This window comes from Alexandromys fortis, unplaced genomic scaffold (assembly GCF_014885135.2).
Source record: "Alexandromys fortis isolate MF-2015 unplaced genomic scaffold, M_Fortis_MF-2015_v1.1 scaffold_27, whole genome shotgun sequence".
NCBI lineage: Eukaryota > Metazoa > Chordata > Mammalia > Rodentia > Cricetidae > Alexandromys > Alexandromys fortis.
In genome coordinates, this window is record NW_026067952.1 from 8857630 (window position 1) to 8880819 (window position 23190).

Below are 23190 nucleotides of genomic sequence, written 5' to 3' on the forward strand. Positions count from 1 at the left end.
GAACAATGGTGAAGTAGTAACTGAAGAAAAATAAAGGCTGCTCAGCTGCACCACCTAAAGGCTACTTTGGGGTTCTGCAGGCAGCTTTTAGCCTTGTGTAGTCAGAGGTGACCAGCAAGAAAGAATAGTCTTCTGGCATATCCTGACAGGCTTGATCAGATCACCTTCCAGTGTGCCTTTAGGGCACCAAAGGAAATGGAAGCATCCCGTGTTGTATTTGTTTTGCATGTGTGCATCTGTGGTATGCATGCATGTGTGTATGAATATAGCAGGCATGTGGGGGGCACATGTATGCCCCTGCATGTGGAAGCCAGAAGCTGAGTCAGGTGTTTTTCATCTATCTGTCTGTCTGTCTGTCTGTCTATCTATCTATCTATCTACCTACCTACCTACCTACCTACCTACCTATCTATCTCCCATCTACCTATATCTATCTATTTATTAGGGCAAGAGCTCACTTTATAGACCAGGCAGGCTGGCTTTTAACTCACAGAGATCCACCTGCCTCTGCCTCCTGAGTGCTGGAATTCAATGTGTACACCACCACACCTGGCAATCACTTCTCATTTTATGGAGGCAAGGTCTATAACCATGGCTGCATTTTATAATTATGGGTAAAATATAGCCCATAGGCCTTGAGATCCTACTTCAGAGATTCACACGCTGATTTGCCCTTTAATTTAAACACTCAGGAGGCAGAGGCATTCAGAACTCTAGTTTGAGGCCAGCCTTGTCTACATGGAGAGTTCAGGTCAACCATTGGCTGTATAGTTCGTGTGTGTGTGTGTGTGTGTGTGTGTGTGTGTGTGTGTACATGTGCCACAGCATACATTTGGTAGCCAGAGGACAACTTGAAGTAGTCGGCTCTGTCCTTCTACCATGTGGGACCCAGACGCTGAAATCAGGTTGTTAGGCTCAGCAGCAAGCACCTCTCTCCAACTCAACCGTTTCACTGGCCCTAACTTTCGATCTTAAATACTTAATTATAAATGACTGATTCTAATATGCTGAGATATCCAACATTTGGGGAAGTAAAACACTAAAACCAAAAAAAGTTGGGTTTCTCTTACCTAACAGGCTCCAAGATTAATTTTTTTATGTAACTAGAAAAGCTGGGTGTTGTGCCACATGCCTTTAATCCCAGCTTTTGGGAGGCAGAAGCAGGCAGATCTCTGAGTTAGCGGTCAGTCTGCTCTACATGGTGAGTTCCAGGACAGCCAGAGCTACCATGCTGAGACCCTGTCTCTAAAAACAAACAAAATAACTAGAAAAACTACTGGGTGATCAGCTGCTTGGATAAGGGGTGACTCCCCTAAAGACAAAAGCAATGAGGAGCCTCAACCGAAGCACCGAGAGAGCCCCTAGGTGCTTGCTCCTGGTCCCTGACACCCAGAAAGCGACACCCAGCTAAGGGCTGCAGGGGGAATCAAGTAAATGAGTGATTCAACAACTCCCCTGCTGGGTACCCGGCAGCCTGGCAAGTGTGAGGAGCTGAAGGATGGAGAAGTGCCCAAGGACCTTGGGGCAGCGTCCTCACCGGCAGCGATCCCTTGTCCCAGGCACAGGTGCCTCCCGGGGATGACCTGGCCCTCTGTAGAAGCATGGCAGCTTGTTCAGAGTAGGCAGAGTCCATGTTGAAGACTTCCTCTGTTCCAGCTGGTTCCTGTGGTCCCCTGAGATCTGCGGACCCTTTAAATCAAAAGCAGAGAGACTGGTCTGACTAGGAAGCAAGTTCTTAGGCTGTGGACTCAGGCACGCTGTCCAGGAAGTGGTATTCTAGCTGGGGTCATTGCCCAGAAACTGGTTTCTTATCTGAGCACCACAAAAGTGATCACCTAGCCCCAGATTTCCTGGTCTGAGGCCCAGTAGTTCATTTAAGGGCACAGCTTGTCCCGCTGGTGTTTCTTCCTTACTGCCCTTGTGCAGGGAGGGAGAGCAACCAGGAGAAGGTTCAGAGGTGAGCATTCTCTGCTTATGCAACCTGGATTCTCAGGGCCCTGAAGAACAAAGGCCACTTACCTACAGGAGATGCAGAATCCACAGGATTGATCTGGGTCCATTTCATTCCCAAGGTCCCATTCTCTGAAACCACTTCCTATACAAAGTGTAGAGATCATCAGTTAGTCCCGTGGGAGGTGATACACAGACCCTGGGAGGTAAGAACCACTCACAGGTAGAGCAACTGAAGCTCAGAGAGGCTAAGTTACTTGGCCAAGATCCCACAGCAGCTGAGTGGATGGGGAGGGAAATGGGGGCCTGACTGACCCAGCTTTGATGCCTATAATTTTAATCACAGGGTTGCACCCTTCTATGGATCCCAGAAAGAAGATGCCCACAGTTTGTCAGGCTTCAGTGCCAGCAGAACATGCAAGTGATAACAAAAAGCACTATGTTGGCATCAGTAATGACTTAGCCAGAAACTTTCAGATGCGTCCAAGGACATGGTGGCAAAAAGCACATATACTCTGTCACGCGCAGCATACAAACAATCCCATACAGCCTGGGGACACAGCGGCAGGCAGAGAGGCACATGAGAGTTGAAACGACAACACAGAAGCTCCCAAAGACAGTGCCCAATGGCCCTTACTCACCTTTGAGGTGAAGACCCCAAAGATATCCCTGACATCTCTGACGGGTGGCTTGTGTCGTCTTCGGGCTGAGCGGGCATAGGTGTCTAGCCGGCGGCACACAGCAGCCACCTGGGTCTGTGTCAGTGTAGACAGGAGTCCCTGATGATCGCCATCCGAGCCCAGGCCACCAACAAGGCCAGACAGACCTGTGTCCCGTAGCCACTGGGATTCAGTGTCCCCTTTGGACAACGGAGGGAGGAACATCAGATAAACACACAGAATTCCGTGTGTGGTTAGCCATGCTAACTAACATAAGCCTCACGTGGAATCACAAATGATCGTACAGACACGAGGAGCTTCTGCAGTGTTCATATTGAGGCCCATTAGCACCAATCTGATCCTCCCCAGGTGGGAGCTAGGTGTGCTTACGAACAGTGGCTAGCATCCAATGAACGCTTAGAGACAGCACATACACTCTGGTTCTGCAATATAGCCACAAAACCACTTCCACTCCCGGTTCTGGCAAAGACACCAACCACAGGATCATGTAGGTCCAGCCACGCACAGCACAAACCCTCTGTTCAAGACCTCTGTATGTTGAAGTAATGGGGTGGGTTCCGTGCCAGCATCCTATACCAAAACCATGATGAGACTATAGCTTCCGTTCCCACCTGTGAGAACTCTGCTCCAGGACTCAGGTCAGGGGCTGGGATGCTGCCTAGACCACTGTCCCCAGTTACCCAGACCACCCTGAGGAGGCACTGGCCTTGTGGTGGGGGAAACCACCAAGTGCTCACCAAAGAAGTTGTGCAGAATGCGTGACTGTACATCGTGGGTTGAACAAGGTAGTCAGGAGGGAGCTGATGGTTTCAAAAATAACTAAACAAGGGCTGGGGGAGACGACCCAGTGGCTAAGAGCACTGGATGCTCTTCCACAGGACCCCAGTTCTGATCTCAGTACTTTCGGAGCTGCTAACAACAGTCTAACTCCAATTCCTGAGCAGCTACCACCCTCTTCTGGCCTCGGTAGGTAGCACATGCACGTGTTATCCAGATACACAGGAAGGTAAAGCGCCCACACACATACGATAAAAATAAATAAGTCTTTTTAAACTATAACTTTTCTGTCATACCACACTTTTACCTTTTATTTTTTTAAGCTTAAAAGAAAAATTTTAGGGCAAGCAAGCTGTAAACCTCAGCAGTTGCCCAGAGGAGGGAAAGAAGAGAGAGAGAAAGGGCCACGCTGTTGTAGTTAAGTTGGCAGGTCAGCCTCGGGTGACAAGCGGGCACATGGGGGTAGGGAGCTTTGGAGAATGGAAGGAACGCACAGAGTGTCAGAGGAAGCACATCTAGGCTCCGCTCAGAATCCGGAAGAAAGAGATAAAAGGAAAAATCAAAGGCAGGGGGAACCAACAGAGCCTTGCGGCTGCTTGTAGATGTCAGAATACAGTCTAAGAATAGAATTGTGGGAATTCTGAGTTCTTGTGAGAAAACTCCAGGAAAACAAGAGTCCTGTGACCTTAGTTTCTTCCAGACGTGGACTTGTTCTTGGACTATGCTTTCGTGCCCCTCCCAGGTGTAGCGGACAGGAGTGGGTTTACTTCGGATTATTCGTTACAACGGGCTGTTATTATCTGTTTATGGAAGAGCATGTTTTTGCCACCTGTGGCTGTCCTTGCGGCTGTACACTTTCCTCAGGTGACTCTTCTTAACCCTCAGAGTACAAACTGATGCTCTGAATAAAGTTGGCTATTGCATGAGACTTCAGTCGGCCTCGTTTCTAGACTCCATTCTCCCAGGTGTAACTGCTAACAAGAACAACAAGCAGTAGGGACCACCTTAAAGCCACGTAAAGGACAATAGCCCCACCATTGGTGGAGTACTCGCCACTACCTGCCATGTGAAGAACATGCCGCAGAAAGGACCGTCAGGAGCAGGGACGGGAGAGGGCAGAGGGAGGCATGGGTCTGAGCAAAGTAGAACGAGCTACGTGTGTGGAAACATCACAACAAAAGCCGTCGTTCCTGCACTGAAGTCTAATGATATAATGAACTACACATGCTCTTGACTCCTTCTGTCCTGAGTCTACACCAGCCCTGTCTTTATTCTGTTGTCTGAAAAGTCTCCAGCCTTTGGCACTCTGACTCCAGCCCTTTGTTTGGTTTTTGATGTATTTGCTGGCTGCGGTATAAAGCAAGAAAGCCCGTCTCCGGCCTCCACTTCTGGCCTTACCAGGGATTTGCATTTACGGAGCCCCTGCACCAGTCCATCGGTCCTCTGAAGACCTGAGTGTCCCAGGTGGCCTATCTGACCAACCAAGGCCAGCGAAGCTGAAGCACAGGCCAGATCAGACTTTCAACGTGGGCAGCCTCGTCACGCCCTCGTCACTCCCGCACTTGCCAAACGAGGGAAGATGGGGAATGGAAACGTGCCCAGTTCACCCAGATACCAGCACACAGGCGGAAGTGGGGAGCCTTGGTGATGCCCTGGCCCCATGGAAAGTGGAGGATGGCGGTACGTGAGCAAATGTTCCGATAATGCCAAGGCATGGTTGCTACAGCAATGAATAACATCGGGCCAAAGTCTGAGGGTTATCGGAGTGCTGTGGTATAGAAGTTAGGAAACACTTCTGAGCCCAGCACCTGGACAGAATCTTCTGGAGGGAGGAGGCAGTGAGGACAAAGGCAGGGGTGTGCTTTCATGGTCAGAAACAGCCCGGAGGCCTGTAGAGAGGAGAGCGCGGTGGAGTGACAGACTAGACGATGAGGCAGAGATAGGTCCCAGGCCAGTTCTGGAAAGGCTTGTGAGCTATGGGAAGCGTCACCCCACCGAGAGGTGGTGTCTGAGTCCCCTCCCCTGGCATCTGGGTGCACATTGGGTAATAGGAAGTGAAAAACAACAGTGGCTGTCTCCCAAGGCTGGCCAGGGACAGCGTCCCTGGCTCTTTCCCAGACTCTTACTCTTCACGCCCAGACGCCGTGTTGTGAGGAGGCCTGGGCCACACACAAAGGCCACATGGAGGTGTCTGAGCCCAGGTCACAGGTATGGGAGGTCACACACACCACCAGACACAGGGGTAAGAAGCCCTTTGAGATGACTCTGACCCAAATGACCTTGGGCTTTTCACTGAAGGACAAACTAAGCAAACCTCCCAGCTGAGCCCTGCCACCGCCAGAACTGTGAAACATGTTAGCAATGGCTTGGTGCTCCTCTCTGCTACTGTGTTTAGGGGCCTATGATATGGTTACAGGGACACATGGCTGCTGGTATCCTAAGCGGGGAGGGGGTAAGTACTTGGCAGAGTGCTTAGAATCTGCCAGAATTTCAGGTCCTCCCAGACTGTTTGGTGTTCTCCACTGTATCCCAGTGTCTAAACACTGCCTGGCAGTGGGGTGTGGTGGCGCATGCCTTTAATCTCAGCATTCGGGAAACAGAGGCAGGCAGACTTCTGGGTTCGAGGCCAACTTGGTCTACAGAGCGAATTCTAGGACAGCCAGGGATACACAGAGAAAGCCTATCTCGAAAAACTAAAACAAAATAAAACAACAAAAAAAATCTACTACGTGGCAGACAAGAACACTCAATAGATCTTTCCTGAGTTATTTCATCAAATGGGTGACAAACTGATCGGCCTTATCAGAGGATCCTTTTGACAGTGGCACAGAACGCATAGAGCAGGGAAACCAATTGAGAGGCCGCTGCAACAGTCCAGGCAAAGAAATCCTCCAGCCTCTCAACCGTGTGTGGGCCATGACACATCCCTCCCCTGGAATAAGGCCTTAACATCCACCTTGCAGGCCCAATTAGGGTCCCTCACCTTCTAGGAGCTGGCTTCCGCTTCCAGCCCTGTCCTCCTCCGTCAGGTCGCCCTTCTGCTGGATCCGTTCCACCTCCAACCAGAAGCCATCCATGGACAAGCTCTCCGCCCAGGACAGCCGGGAGTGGGAGCAGTCCGCAGGGTGTGACTTCAGAGGATACTGTTGCAGATGTGTGGGTCCTGTAGAGGGGCCAGGGCTGTACAAGTGAAAAGGGGGTGTCAAGCCAGGCTCGGTTCTTGCTGTCCTGAAGTTAGTGTCTCTCCAGATATCAGACACTGGCTCCCAGCAAACAGACCAGGATCCTTGACCTTTTCAGAATCCTTGGTCACAAGCAATGCTGCTGATGCCAAAGATAGCTAAAGGGCCAGGGTGTCCCCTTAACAAGGCCAACAGTCCTTGTTCTGGGTGATGGTCAGTTTTGACTGTCAACTTGATAATATCTAGAGTCACCTAGGAGACTGGCCTCTGCAGCCATGATAGATGGGGTCAGGGTCCCAGTTCCAGACTCCCATGACCTGGACTGTAGTTTGTCTTTCAGGCTTTCTGCATCCCACCCTTGACTCCTTCCTTCCACACAACATAGAATGAATTTCCACTTTGTGCAGTCAGATAACTCCAAAACAAGACCAGGCTCCTGGTCCCAGCTAATGACAGCTGAGGATGACCAATGATCTCGGGACGACGTTTCTATGCTTTGATCAGAGCCAGAGGCTTCAGGGACCTCTCGGTGCCAATAGTGCCCCAAACACACCAATCCTGACACCCACATCAGTGACAATACCTCCAGGTTCCTCAAATGGGAAGGCAGTATATCTAGAAGATTCTATAGCTATTTGAGCTTAACATTAATACCAGCCAAGCTCTGGCCCCTCTAATGAAAACAGTAAGTTGCTTCAAGTTTCAAACTTCCCAAATTAGAAAAACAAAACAACAAGAAAAAAAAAACCCTAAATGCTCAATCAAAAAAGCAATCATGAAGATGCTGCTTTGCAAAGACAAGAGAGAGCTGGTCGCACAGCGTGAGGACTGGAATTCAAATCCCCAGTACCCACATTAATGCTGGACCTGTAACCCTGGCACTCAGAAGGCAGAGATGGTGGATTCTCAGGGACTGGCAAGCTGGCTAACTAGACTCGCCAAATTTGCAAACTCTGGGTTCAAGTGAGAGAGCCCACCTCCTTATATAAGGTAGAGTGCAATCAATGCAAACACCCAGTGTGTCAACCTCTGGCCTCCACATGCACACATGTGCAAACACATGTCCCCCCACACACAAAAAAATAAGGCATAGTATAAAACGGCAAAAACTAGAAGGAAGTTGGCTGGGGATATAGCTCAGTTGTAGAACGCTTGCCTGACAAGGCTCTAGGTTCAATCCCCGGCACAGAACACACACATATACACACACACACATACATAAACACACACATACACATATACATACACAAGAGGCCAGGGGTCAGAAAATAAACAAGGCTGGTCATATATTGGATAAACATTAACAAAGAGAATGAGCCCAATATTACTTTTAGATTAAGATGCATTCCCAGGAGGGGGAATGTATTCAGAAAGGGCCTAGGGTGGGAACTTTCACACCTGGAACTGTACGGGAACAGCAAAACCCAAACCTAGCAACCACGCAAGTGAACAAGCACCATTAGAAACGTGAACCTGGGCCAGGCTGTGGTGGTGCACGCCTTTAATCCCAGCACTCGGGAGGCAGAGGCAGGCCTGGTCTACAGAGCAAGATGGGCTGCCCTCTTGTCTAGCTGTTTCCCACCAAGTAACCTGGCATCGAAGGCGTGGCATTTACACTACTCCAGCTCGTCTTGCATTCCCTGACGTCAGTGCCAAGTCCGTCTCCTCCTCAAAGTGCAGGCCCCCTGCTACAAAGGCAGCAAGCACCCTTCCCTTGGGTAAGCCCTGGCCATCTTGTGGTAGAGACCACCTACCAAAAGGCAGCCCAGAGAAGACAATGTCAATGTCAGGTGCTCAGAAGCTCTGATGGTTTCAAGTGGACATTACACGGTAGCTGGGACAGCACAGCCACACCTGTGACACCGTTGCGAGTGACTGCGGAGGACGGCAAGGTTTCTAGTGGGGTGACATGCTCTATGATGGCTGCACAGCTCTGAGAACACATGCGACCCCGCTGACCCCCCCAGTGTGAATGCATGGGTGTTGTAGCGTTGACAAGCTCAGGACCCACACAGCTGGTGCTGGTTGCCTCTCAAGATCTTTCTGAGGTGGTGACACACCTATCAAGACAGACAGTCTTAGGAAGGCTGAGGCAGGAGGATCACGAGTTTTAGACGAAAACACCCATAGACTTCTTTCTCATCACTAACTGGCTTGCAGTCAACGCAAGGATTCCTGCAGAAGTAAAGCAGGGAATCTTACCAGTGACCTTGTCACACATCACCCCTGCGGACCCTGACGGGAAGATGAAGGGAATTTCTCCTCAGGTGCCTTTAAGCCTGGGCCAGATGCCCTATTCTTCACACAGGGCGACCCAGTTTCACTCCTCACGGAGCCCTAGGGCTCAGTTTCCTCACTGACCACCTCCGCTAAAAGGCCAGCGGCTACCAAGGAAGAGTCCCTGCCCTTCCTTCACAGGGCAGCTTATTTCACAGATCCCCGTCTGGGGAGGGGACCAGCCACTCCATGACGCTGCCGTTTGCATTTGCCAGGACGCCGGGATGATAAATGCTGCGGTACATGCCCTGCCCCTTTGTGCAGAGGTAACCACAGGAGAGACTTCTGGAAGCAGAATTGCTCAGAGCGGCGAGATAACGGCGCTTCTTGACAAACTGCCATCAAAATGGACTGCTGTAGTAGACTTTACTCTCGTTGCCTGTGTGGCCTCTGAAGCTGCTGCTCCCCACCCCATCTGAGCTCCACGCATTGAATATCCTTATATTCCAATGTGATCCAGGGGTGTGACCCAGAATCCAAGGCCAGCTTCTGTGTATGCATGACCATACAACTACACCGGGAAAAAGAGTTTGTTGGCGGTGGGTTTTTTTTTAGTCTTATTACTCTTTCGGGGGCCCGCCACCCAGGTCCCAAATAAATCACACACAGAGGCTTGTTCTCAATTATAAATGCCCAGCCGTACTTGGCTTGTTTCTTGCCAGTTTTTCTTAACTTAAATCACCCCATCTGCTTTTTGCCTCTGGGCTTTTCCCTTCTCTTACTTCTGTATATCTTACTGTCACTAACGCCGTGGCTGGCTGCGTGGCTGCGTGACTGCGTGACTGCGTGACTGCGTGACTGCGTGACTGCGTGACTGCCCCTAGCACGCTCTTCTCCTTGTTCTCTTTATTCTCTCTGCCTGCCAGCCAGCTCCGCCTACCCTTTCTCCTGCCTCACTATTGGCTGTTCAACTTTTCATTAGCCCATCAGGTGTTTTAAACAGGAAAAAAAAAAAAAAAACCCTGCAGTTTCACAGAGTTAAACAAATACAGCATAAACAAATGCAACACACCTTAAAATAATATTCTACAACAAGAGTGTGCAGAGGAAGTTACCATCCCTGGCTTCATGTTCTACTGATGCTACACTGGATTTTTATTTTTATTTATTTATTTATTTTGAGATAGGCTCTTGTGTAGCCTGGGTTGGATTCAAACGCACTACACAGTGTAGCAAGAATGATGGGGTTACAGGTGTACACTACTACCACATCCTGTTTTCTGGGATGCTGAGGAGCAAACCCAGGGCCCTTGTGTGGGCCAGATGAGCACCAAAGGAACCTTAGCTCCAGCCCCGCCATCTTGGAATTTCGATCATTCTTGCATGAAGAGCTCCACACACTTTTTACACCACTTGTCCCTCCTGTACCTCAGCCCAGGACCCTGGCTCTGCCTCCCGCTGTCCCTGAGCTGCCAACAGTTCCACCTCCAAACACACTCAAGTGTGGCAAATTGTGAGGGTGTAGGGGCCTGGAGGAAGCGGGGAGAGCTAGCTGGCCATTTTCTCCCAGCAGCGGCGTCCTGATTGGAGATCCATTCCCGGTTAATGATAAAATTGGCTGCTGGGCTCTGTTTATGCTTTTCCAGAAGGCCAGAGCCAATGCCTCCCGGGAGTCTGTTTACAACCCATGCTGGCGCACAGCTCTGTGCTTAGCCGCCTCTAGAAGCCTTTGGAAATTACCGGCATCTGCGTGTTTTCCTGACACTCTGAAAACTGGAGAAACGAAGTGCAAACAAGGGCCATCCACCGTGTCACCTTTCGCTAGCGGAGCGGCAAGAGGGGAGCAGTTATCCATGGAGGTCAGAGAGAACAAGCGGGAGAACGGGAAGAAGCCACACACACGCAGTTCCTGAGGTCACTTCATGTCATGTGTCCATGTGTCCCCTTTTAGCAAGAAGAGGCAAGATGAGCACCATCGTGGAATTTTCTCAGAGCCTCACAACCACCCTTGATTTGTAGCCAGTGTCAGGCATGCAAAGAACGGCGACCTCCAGTTCCCAGGCCCCTCTCACTACTGAGCATGCGCACATGCCTAACAGCGGACCCAGGCTTATTTCAAGTTGATGTATCAGCCCCGTGTGAGGGACACAATTTACCCCAATTTACAGACAAGGAAATGGCTCCAGAGAGATGAGAGGACCCACACAGACTTACCCAATAATCAAGGTATAGAGCCAGAACCCAACACCGGGTTTCAGGTTTCAAAGATCTTGGTGTGTGGTATATGTGCAGTGTATGTATATGTATAATGTGTATGTGTATGTATATGTATGTATGTGGATGCGTGGTATGTTTTGCCTCAGTCAGTTTCCACCTTATCATTATTTATTATTATTATTATTGTTGTTGTTGTTTTAGACAGGGTTTTTCTGTATATCCAAACTCAGAGATTTGCCTGCCTCTACCTCCTGAGTTCTGGGATTAAAGGTGCATACCACCACACCTGGTTTCCACCTAATGTTTGAGTCAGGGTCATTCCTTGAGCCTGAATGAAGCCCATTGATTCATCTAGCTTGGTTGGACACTGAGCTCCGGAGCTCCGCCTGGCTCTACCTCCGGAGTGCTCCGCATTACAGATGCAGGTCCATGCGCCTTAGGATGTCCTTGTGTGGCACATACTCTATTTACTGAGTTACATCCCGGTCTCTTAACAGCTGCACTGGATGGTTTGGGGTCCCGGGTATAGAGCAGGGGATCTGAACGCATTGGCTGCCCCATAGCAAAGCTGTTCCTCTCTGAGTTCTCTTTTTTTCAGTGGCCCTAGAAGTCCTTGGTGGAGGCCCAACCTCACCTATTCTGTGTGACAATGGAGACAGTGATATGTCTGTCCCTCGGCAGCCTGGCTTCTGTAAGACACCCTTGAAGAGAGGTTTAGGCCTGCAATTTTACCAGCTAGCTGACAGCGACAGAGGCCTTGGCTGCAGAGCAGGGTAGAGCTGCAGGAACACACAAAAGGCCAAGAGTCCTCGGAAGGGAAGGGAGAAACTCCTCAGAGGCCAAGGTCAACATGACTCTGGCACCGAGAATGCGGCACAACCTGGTGAGCAGGTGGAGGTGTGGCCGGGGCTCCTTGCTAGCAGCCACAAAGGCTACAGTGGGACAGGTGGTTAAGCCTGGCACCCCAGGAATAAGAGCCTTTATGCTGCACTAACACTGACTACAGTCACAGCAGCAGGGCCATTATCCTCGCCGTACACATTAGAGGACACTGACATAAGGAATAGGCTCCTGTCACAATACAGGTGATACGGTTAGAGTGACAGTTGGCCCTAACCCAGGTCCCCAGAAAACTGCCATTTGCCTGTGCCTGGTTCTGCTCTGAACCCCACGGTGTGGCTCTCCCGGCTGGCACCAGGGGGTCACTGGCTTGTGACGAGGGCCATCCCTTGCGTCAGGAATGTGCAGCAGCATCTCTGGCCTCTGTCCAAGCGGACAATAGCATTCCTCCGTTGTGACAACCGGAATGTGTCGAATGTTGCCAGGAAACAGCATCGTATCTCTATGGATGGGGATACTCCCCGTTCACACGGGCCGATCCATTCAGCCTTCACTGCTTCTCATTGTCGCTACCCCATCCTGCAGACGAGAAGGCAGAGGCGCAGAACAAGAGAGTTCACCCAAGATTTCCTGCCAGAAAGGACAGTCCAGGCCTTCTGACCCATAGACTATGTCCTGTGTGCATTTCCTGCTAGGTGTGGCCTCTCTTTGATTGGCTGGATACAGCCTGGATGGAGAGGGAATGCCACCAGCCTACACATGCCCATCTTGGCCCTATCAGCTGAAATCCCTGTCTCTGCCACACCAGCCGAGGGCTGTTGTTCTGTTTGGAAGCTTCCTCTTTTCTCACAATTACTGTTGTGCAATGATAAATGGATTGAGACAGGTCTGAGTGGGGCATGCTGGGAGTGCAGTAGGCCATCACTGCTGGGCCAGCACCAAGGTTTGCTTCGTTGAGCAGGCAGGCAATCAGAAGGGAAAGGCTGGGGACAAAGAGAAAGAAGAGCAGTTGGTGATAGGCCAGAGATGACAATGGAGGAAGGGCTGGATAGTGTGTCAATGCCTTTTGCCACGCACCGCACCCCCCGTGTCTGCGCTCTGTGCGCTGGCACCCAGTTCGCGAGCTTCAGGCAAGGGGGCTGGAGGTTAAAATACACAGACACACACAGACAGAGAGACAGCGACACGGGTCATCCTTGAATTCCCCAAGAATGCCCCTTTATTGTGTTCAGGGGCAGATTATATAGAGATAGCCATGCCCCAGCCAAACCCACCAGAAACCGCTCTCCTGCCATGAGGAACTCCTGAAGGTCTCGTGCTCAGAGCAGCTGTAGGCACTCAGGTCAGGGGATTACAAGAAATTCAGGATCTGGGGTCTCACTGCTCCCAACAGCCTTTGACTTTGGGGAAAGCCAAGTAGAGCCCAGGCTAGATTAGCTAACACCAGGCACATGCAAACATCTGAACAAGAACAAATGGTTGATGAGTTTCTGAATGACCGATGCTGATGTTGGACCATTTGTTATGCAACCAACAGCTGATTAACACAGGGTAATCCTGAGCGACCAAACTACTCTGCCAAGAGGGGCAGGAGCCCACGCTTCCTCACTCAGACACATTCCCAAATGCCACACGCATGCCACCAGAAGTGTACACGCTTCACGTATTCCAATTGCCAACCCTAATGGGTGACTCAAGTTCAAAGTAGGGCAGGTATCAGGCCTCTGAGAGCAGATGCTAAACAGTGATCTCAGGACACAGCCATGGGCATATGGCCGTGGCAGGGAAATGTGGGTGCATACCCTTTGATAAGCATATAGACAGACATGGGTTCTCCACGCCTCACGCACTGTCCTCACTCAGCCGAGGACCATGGTGTGGACGGCATACCTTTGGAGGCAAGTACTTATTGCACAAGGCACAGTGCACAGTCTGAACCTCATTGCACAGTGCACATCGGAAGATGGCTGCAGTGCCATCTGTGAGGCAGGGTCTGTGTGGAGGGGGAGAGGGCAGGGGGAATGAGAGGTTACAAGAGCGGTGAATGCCCACGTATCCTCGGCAGGGCTCTTCAAAACCCTCTAAGGCAGTAGTAGCTTTCCTCTTAAGACAAAACAATAAAAACAAAAGGTGACTCAATCTTTGTACTCAGTCTCTGAGTTGTAATAGTATTCACTGTGCTGAGGATGTAGCTCAGGAATGGAATGCTTGCCTAGTCTGCACAAGGCTCTGGGCATGTGCACACACATGCATGCATGTGCATGCACGCATACATGCAAACACACACACACAGAATTCATCTCTCTCCACCTATGTCTCTGTTCCCTCAAACCATGGGCCATCTGAAGCCGACTTATGTTGCTCCTGTTTGGTACCTTGTCACAAGGGGAAAAGGAGCCACCATAGCATTGAGGTGGTATTTAGGACGGACAGACACCTTGGGAGCAGGAAGCCACTGCCCAACTGTGACCCTATGTGCTCTCAATGCACATGGAAGCTTCCACAGGAGAAGACAGCATCACAACGGATGTTGCTATAAATGGAAACTAGGTACCAGATTTGGAAGTGTAAAATGTCTGCCTGTTAAAATTTCATATTGGTTACATGCTAAAATATTTTAGACATACCAGGTGAAAGATGTATCATTAACCACATTGAGCTGGTCCCACACCCCAAATCCCACCATAGTCTTCCCTGTGCCCTAATGCATCCTATCGCCTTGATGGCCCAATCAACTGATGGGGCCCTGGAGGCATGGCTTCTGGTCTGTAATGTGTCTTTAGCTTACTTTGAGGAAGGAGGTTAGGGAGAGCTTTTAAAACCTCTGAGAGGGACTAGAGATGCTTCTGAGGGTAAAGTGCTGGATATGCAAGCATGGGAACCTGAGTTTGGGTCCCCAGAACCCAGGTAAAAGCCAGGCCTGGTTTGCACATCTGGAACCCTAACATTGGGTCAAGGGCACATAGAAAGACAGACTCCAGGGCTTGCTGACCAGACAGGCCAATCAGTAAGCTAGCTCTAGGAAGGCCCAACAGAGGAAGACATCTGACATTAACCTCTGGCTTAGACACATGAACACACATGTGCAATCACTCCTGCACACATGGGCACACAGAAAATACACACACACAACTTTTTAAAAAAAAAAAAAAAAGAAAAAACCTCCATCTACCAACATTTAGCAGATGCTTTTTAGCGGTCTTAGGTCTCACAGGGCCCATCCTTGCTTCCTCAACACCTGCTCTTCAAAGCAGTCTGAAATCAATATCGCCGTGGGAAAAGCACCCAGCTGCCAACCTTGGACTGGCTTGTAAGCCGTGCCTTGCCACGAGGGCCTTCACTGCAGGGTTCTCCCCTTTCACCTTTTTTCTTGGATATTCAAGAGCTTAACAGCCAGAGCTGGGAGATGGCTCAGTGAACAAAATGCAACTTTAAGGCCTGAGTTTGGATTCCCAGCACCTACAAAAAAACCAAGTACAGTAATGTGTATCTGTGATCCTGGTGCTAGAGAGGGTTGGAGACAGGAGGATTCCAGAGGCTCGTTAGTCAGCCAGTCCAGTTAAAACAATGAGCTTAATCTAGTGAAAGACCCTGTGTCCAAGAATAAAGTAGAAGCCGGGCAGTGTGGCTCACGCCTTTAATCCCAGCCCTCAAGAGGCAGAGGCAGGTGTATCTCTGTGAGTTTGAGGTCGACCTGGTCTACAAAGTTTCTAGGACAGCCAGAGCTACACAGTGAAACCTTGTCTTAAAAAAAACAAAAACAAACAGAAAACAAATAACAAACCAAAACAAAAGACACCTCAAGTGAAACTCTAGCTCCACACCCAGATGCAGAGGCAGGCAATACCTAAACAAACACACACACACACACACACACACACCCCACGCACACACACTAAGTAAATAAATAAATGTAATTAAAAACCAAGTGACAGTGTTTTATCTAATCATATAAAGAGTTCCCAGAAATCAGTAATAAAAATACCAATAGACTAGGAAAGCTGGCATATTCTACACACTTGGAGACAAAGTATCAGTGCTCTCTCTATGAAAGGATACAGAACCCACAAAGATCAGGAAACAGCAAATTGAAACAGCAAATTCAAGCTGGAGAAATATTTCACCCATCAGAATGACACACAGCCAAGGGAACCCTCGTAGCCCGCATGAGCGTGAGTAGGGACAAAGGCATCCTCACGCTCCTTCAGCATCTGCCGTGGAGCTGGTAGAGTTAGGGATGCCTGGCAGAAAAGCATGTAAACAGGGTCCACACGGCAGGCAGGATGAAAATCCCAGGGCCGTGGTGGGCAGCAGAGTACCAGCACCCCAGGGACCATGCTACGGCCTCGGATCATCTGCCCAGCTCTGTGGGCCGCAGTGGAGATCCCCAAGGACGTCCACGTGGATGATAACCACTCTCAGAATGGCACCAACTTGAGTACAGGCTCGGAGAAGAGAGGGTTTTCACAGGAGGATGTGGATTCAGAACTCTAAGTCAAACTACCACTGCAGGAAGCCAATGGGCCTGGGTGTGCTGTTCCCATGGAAACGGCCTCTAAGCATGCTCCCTTTGACCGCTGATAGCTGAGGTACTGTGCCAAGCACAGACTCCATTTTACCCTCACAATGAGCCCACGTAGGCACTGCTCATCACAGACATTTAGATCCAAGGAAAATTAAGCTCAGAGAGGTTGAGAAGTGTCCCTCAGAGGCCCACAGCTGGCAGGTGAGGTGCAGGTTAACCTTGTCATTTGAATAGTGTGCCGGTGATTCATTCAGATCTTGCATCTGCAGACGGAGGATGCTATCTGAAGGTCAGTTGACCCTGACCTCAGTGGCAGGGACCTGGGCTGCACGTGACTGAGGTATGAGTTGAGGACGTTACGGGTGATTTGCTCATGAGCCACTTAGGTGTCACCAGCCAAGTCACCTAGCTATTATTGGTGAAGGGGATCCGATAGCCGACCTGGGATCAAAACGGGTCTTCCTGCCTCTCGGCTCCAGCTCGAAAATCCTGCCAGACACTGAGCGCGGGGAAAAACCGTTCAACCTATCAACAGTGATCTTTAAAAGGCAAATTGTGGGGCTGGGGATGCAGCTCAGCTGGTAGAAGGTCTGTCTAGGGCACACTGTCGGATCCCAAACACGACATAAATGGTGTGGTGTGTGCACAGAAGTAATCCCAGCACTCTGAGGCAGGAGGATTAGAGCTCAAGGTTGTCCTCACCTACATTATGAGTTTTAGGACACATACACACTCTCTCTCTCTCTCTCTCTCTCTCTCTCTCTCTCTCTCTCTCTCCCCCCCCCCCTCTCTCTCTCTCACACACACACACACACACACACACACTCATTACAAGAAGTTTATTTGGATCCAATTAACAAAAACTAAAGAATATAATAATATACTGTCAATAATGAGCCAGGCATGAGTATCACATGCCTTGAATCCCAGCATTCTAGAGGTAGAGGCAGGCAGATAAATCTCTATGAGTTCAAGGCTAATCTGGTCTACATAGTGAGCTCCAGGATAGGCATAAACACATAGTGAGACCCTGGTTTTTTGTGTGGTGTCTTTTTTATTGTTGGTTTTCAAGACAAGGTTTCTCTGTATATCCCTGGCTGTCCTGGCACTCTCTTTATTGGCCAGGCTAGCCTCGAACTCACAGAGTGCTGTGCCTCTGGAGTGCTAGGATTAAAGGCATGCACCACCACGCCTGGTTCAAGACACTGCCTTAAAAAAAGGAATACCAAGAAACGGGGCCAGCGAGATGGCACAGAGGTAGAAGAGTTTGCTGTTCTCAGGCCTCACATCAACATGGAAAGACAGACCAGCTCCACAAAGGTGTCCTCCTAACCCCACAAGTACGCTGTGGTACACAGCAGTGCACACCCCCCGATAATGAAATAAAAGCTAAAAACAAGAATATAAGGGTGCAAGTTTATGACCCCCCTGACACTGTAAGGGGCACAGCTTTCCTGGAATTCCCCCTGAGGACATATTTCAATGTCCTCAAAGTCTGTGTCTTAGGACCAGAGATTCCTGTCCTGCAAGTTTGTCATAAGGATAAATCTCAGAGATTCTTGTCTGAGAACACTGCCGTACACTTTACCAGAGCACTTGTCCAAAACAAGAGCCAGGAAAAGGACCCCAGATTCCACTCAGAGGAGGCCACCTAACAAGGAACAAAAGGAAACGTCAGGCAGCCATGGAGAGGCAACGTCGACCTGTCTCCAGCAGCTGGCCTGAAGTGGAAAAGGCCGCTCACTGCTAGTCAGTACCATACGTCAGGGAATAATGCACGTGTGTGTGCGTGGATACATGCAGTTAGAACATGAAAAGACCATGTATGTTGTCTTAGTTAGTCTCCCGCTATTGAGATAAGACCTCTGACAGAAGCAACTTAAGGATGGAAGTATTAACTTTGGCACGTAGTAGGAGAATGTACCCATCATGATGGGGTTCAAGGCGGAGGAGCTTGGGCCCACTGAACCTGCAGCCAGGAAGGCCAGGGTGCGGGATACTTGTGCTCAGCTTGAGTCCTTTCTTTTATTTTTATTGATTTATTTTGAAATAAGGCATCACTATGTAACACTGACTGACCTGGAACTCTCTATGGAGACCAAGACCGGGCTGGCCTTGAACTCACAGAGAACGGCCTGCCTCTGCCTCCTGTGTCAGGATTAAAGGAGGTGTGTGTGTGTGTGTGTGTGTGTGTGTGTGTGTGTACCCAGGACAGCTTCCTCTTTCAGTTGCTGTCAAAGGAATCACACCCCCTCCTTCAGGGGAGGTCTCCAGCTCTAATCACACCCCCTCCTTCAGGGGAGGTCTCCAGCTCTAATCAAGAGCGCCCCTCACAGGCATGTTGAGAGGAATGTAACATCGACAGTTCTTCACTGTGGTGTTGGGGTTCTGTCTAAAGTAATTTCAGATCCTGTCAATATGAACCATCACATGTACATTATACATACATGATGCTGTGTATTCACAAAGAATAGTATCCTACAGGCTGGGCACTAAAGCATCCTTGGTGACTGTCCTTGTGGGTTGCAGGTGGGAGGAACAGGTGAGTTTTGCTTGTAATGTTTTGCTTTCTTGGTGGTGATCAGCATGAGTCAATACTGCTCTCCAAAGAGGCTACAGTTTTTTTTGATTTTTTTTTTCTTTTCTTTTTTTTTTCTTTTTTTTTTTTTGGTTTTTCGAGACAGGGTTGCTCTGTGGCTTTGGAGCCTGTCCTGGAACTAGCTCTTGTAGACCAGGCTGGTCTCGAACTCCCAGAGATCTGCCTGCCTCTGCCTCCTGAGTGCTGGGATTAAAGGCGTGTACCACCATCGCCCGTCAAAGAGGCCACAATTACTCAGCACACCACTGGTCCGCAGAGAGCTGAATGATTTGATGAAGTAATAGCTAGGATGGCTCAAGTCCATCCTGCTTTTGGGGAAACCAAGCCACAGTCAACAGACACACAGCATGTACCGTCCCCCACTCTGAAACAATAGACATCTCTACCAGAGGGTACTGGTTGTCTGTCCTCCAGACGTACTGGCCTACACTGTCCCCCAGACACACTGGCTCACACTGTCCCCCAGACACACCAGCCTACACTGTCCCCCAGACGCGCCGGCTTGCGCTGTCCCCCAGATGCATGGGCTCACATTGTCCCCCAGACGCACTGGCTCACACGGTCCTCCAGACGCATGGGCTCACACTGTCCTTCAGACTCTCTGGCCCACACTGTCCTCCAGAAACAGCTTGTGTGTCCCTGGTTTCAAAGTGCTGATGGTTCTATCACAAAATCTAGCCAAGAGTCAGCAGATGCTACAGCACATTGGCTCGGTTACTGCTTATTAACCACGATGAGTGAATACCAATGCCAGGAACAAAGTTGTCACATGGCTGTGGTCATTGAGATGACTCAGCCAGTAAAGACACTTGCCACCAAACCTGACAACCTGGGTTCCAGCTCTAGGTCTCACAGGGTAGGAGGAGAGAAACAACTCATACAAATTGTTCTCTGACCTCCCCCATATACATACACACACATGCATGCTGTGGCATGTTTGCATGCACACATAACACACACAAATAAGTAAATAAATTGCAATATAAATATATTTGCAAATTACCACATGAGATATGGAACTTGACTTGCAATTTTGTGTAGCAAACAGAAAGTATATTTCTACTGGGCAGCAAGAAGAGAACCCTGCCAAGGTCACCTTGCTCAGAGGAACTTTAAGGCTCCTCCCAAGGTCAACACTGTGATATAATTTTTAAGATTCTGTGCTTTGACTCTTTCACTTTATAGGAAGTGCTACTAGAGGAGCCGCTGACTTTTGCCACACCCCAGCCCAAAGCTTCCTGTGTCTTCCTCCTGGCCTTTGAACTCCTACCTCCCTGTCCACCTGGAACTTCACAAACAAGCAGTGAGTATTACATTCATTGAGTGAATATTTTCCCCAGCAGCGCTGAGGGGCCAGCCCTAGACCTCCACAATAGACACAGGTGAACAGAGCCATGTCACACGGAGCATGGCACCTGAAGGTTGTGGCCTCGCTGGAACCTGCTGGGTAAACAAATGACTCAGTGAATGACAGTGAATGACATCTGAGAGGAAAAGGCTCAGAGGTGGGAGCCTTGACGCAGTGACTTTGTGGATGGCACATTAAACCTAGCCTGGAGGGGACACAGCCACACTGTCCCAGGGAAGTGGGTATTCTGCAGGGGGACAGTGGATGCCATTCTCAACCAAAAGAGAGAGAGAACACCCTGTTCAAGGCTCATGGTGAGAGTTTGGTACAAGGCACCTACTGATCATATGTTCTAACATTATTCTGATGGACGAAAGTATTGAGTATATAGCACATTTGAGGAAATGTTCTCAGTAGTCATTTTACTTCTTGTGTGTGTGTGTGTGTGTGTGTGTGTGTGTGTGTGTGTGAAACGTATGTGGGTGTGAATGGGTATGTTGGCCTGTGCAGGCCAGAGGTGGACAATCAGGTATCTCCCTCTGCTGGTTTCCACCTTACATTCCTGAGACAGGGTCTCTCACAGTCTCTGCAGCTCCCACTTCGGACGGACTGTGCACTCTAGAGATCCACCTGGCTTCACACAGCTCAGGCTTAGCCCTGCCCTAGCTCTGGGGTCACAGGTCCACATCACCACACCTGGCCTTTACCTGCATGCGTGGGACCTGAACTCGGGTCCTCATGTTTGCACAGCGAGAGTTTTACCCCTAAGCCATCTCCCCATCCCCTTAACTAGTTTGCTTTTTTTAACACTTAAAAAATATAATAATGCTGAGCGTGGTGACCTCATCACTGGGGAGGCTGAGGCAGAAGGACTGAGAATTAGAAGCAAGCTTAGGCTACATAGTAAGGCCGTCTCAAAAATAAATCATAACAATAAAACTAAAAACAACGCTTACATAACCGTGGAGTTTGGAAAGCCATTCTCTGGGAGGCAAACATGTCTCACTTTTGTTCCTTTTGTGTTGCTGCAAGTAAACAAAGGGGTGCTATGAAATTTCACACTCAGAAGTAACATTCATTTGTTCACTCAACCATAATCACTGAGCACATTCAACGGGCCAGAGGTTCTCACCGTTGGATCCAGTATTAATAACAGGAGATTAAGGGGGAAGGGTAAGAAGAGCCGCATTTGCAAATAGGTTGGTAGGTTGGTTTTGGATAGACAGGTGGAATGTTAAATAATGGATGGATGGGTGGGTGGGTGAATGAGTGGATGGATGGGTGGATGGATGGATGGATGGATGGATGGGTGGGTGGATGGATGGGTGGGTGGGTGGATGGGTGGGTGGGAGGATGGATGGATGAGTGGGTGGATGGGTGGATGTATGGATGGGTGAATGCATGGATGGATGAGTGGGTTGATTGATGGATGGATGCATGGATAGATGGTGATCACAGTATAGAAGGATGGATTATAGATTCACAGATAGAATAAGCGATGGTCCCTCAAAGATGTTCGCATCTTAATGCTCAGAATTTGTGACTATGTACTATGATTGTGATTGTTCAGGTCCTCTAGATGAGGGGGAGCCCAAGGTCACCACTGTTGTCACCTTATTAGTGGCAGAGGCAGGTGGGAGAGGCAGAGGTGACAGAAGAGAAGGGAAGGGAGGGCTGAAGGTGCTGGGTGCCGGCATTGCAGATGCAGGAAGCAATGTGTGGGCCCTTAGCATCTGGGAAAGAAAGCCAGTTCCCCTGAGAGCCTGATTCAGGTGGAGAAAGAGTCCTTGGTTTGGGGATGCCTAACACACAGAACTCAAAGAGGATAACTGTTGTGCGCATGTCCCAACAGAAGCGGCAGGAAGCCAACACATCCAGCAGGCCAAGGCTAAGTGGACAGACAAACAAGTTTCCCCTATTGAGCCCATTACCACCCCTCATGGGTCAGAACCCCCACAGGCGCTCAGGGGCTATGTTCGGTGGCACAAAGGTCTACGAGTACTACTCCCTGCCAGAGCCCGGAGTAGCCCCATCTAAGAGTACCAACCCCAATTCCTGAATCGCTCTTTGGGGAAGGACCCCAGCCAGTATCCAGGTGTTTGGGCAGCAAATGAGGGTGGCAGAAGCCATCAGCATCCCAAGGCTACTTTTGCACCTGCAACATCGATCTAGGGATGGCTGTGCCCAAGCTAGTCCACAGTATCACTCAGAATGGCGAACAATCAGGACCAGTCTGAAAGGACTCTTGCCCCACAGGACTGCTGTGAAGGCTGAGGTGACACCTGTCCCAGGCACACAGCCTCCCTCCACCACCCTTGAACCAGTACCTGCAGCCCACGGGGGCCCATCGCCCCGGTGGCCTGGCGATGCGGGCTCGTGGGATCCGGGGACAGGGTGAGGCCAGGGGCAGCAGGGCCAGCCCTTCCATCTGGGCAGTGGGGAGAAGAGAAGGCTCTGTCATGGACAGGCACACAAGGCGGCCAATGCTGCTTCTGGGACCGAATGAATCACCACAAGAGTTGGAGGAAGGTGGCAGGGCCTGTGGCACACCCTTCCAAGACACCCACTGAGGTGGGGCTGACTTAGCCAGGACCGCCTACAGGCAGGTATGTGTGAGCACACACTTGGACCCTTGCCAAAACAGAAACGGCACAAAGAGGCATAAATTAAACATGTCACACCTGCCTATAACCCCAGAAGTTAGAAGGTAGCGAAAGAAGATCCTGAGTTCAAGGCCAACCAGGGTGGCAGAGTGAGGTTCTGCTTCAAGAACCAGGGCTGGAGAGATGGCTCAGCAGCTAAGAACACTGGCTATTCTTCTAATGACCTAATGACAAGTCACAAACCTTCTAATT

The 23190-nt window shown here is 49.9% G+C and overlaps 1 protein-coding gene across 1 annotated transcript in view; it reads right to left on the reverse strand.

Moving 5' to 3' along the window:
- The window catches only part of Arhgap40 (Rho GTPase activating protein 40), a 33163-nt gene extending 10358 nt beyond the window's left edge, over positions 1–22805 (reverse strand). The window contains exons 1-6 of the mRNA XM_050151329.1: positions 22663–22805; positions 21292–21360; positions 6391–6587; positions 2592–2809; positions 2020–2095; positions 1538–1689 (exon numbers count right to left, since the gene is read on the reverse strand). Coding sequence (XP_050007286.1) covers positions 1538–1689; positions 2020–2095; positions 2592–2809; positions 6391–6587; positions 21292–21360; positions 22663–22796 — 846 coding nt within the window. The 5' untranslated portion in view covers positions 22797–22805. The remainder of the gene's footprint in view (positions 1–1537; positions 1690–2019; positions 2096–2591; positions 2810–6390; positions 6588–21291; positions 21361–22662) is intronic.
- Between the last annotated feature and the right edge of the window lie 385 nt (positions 22806–23190).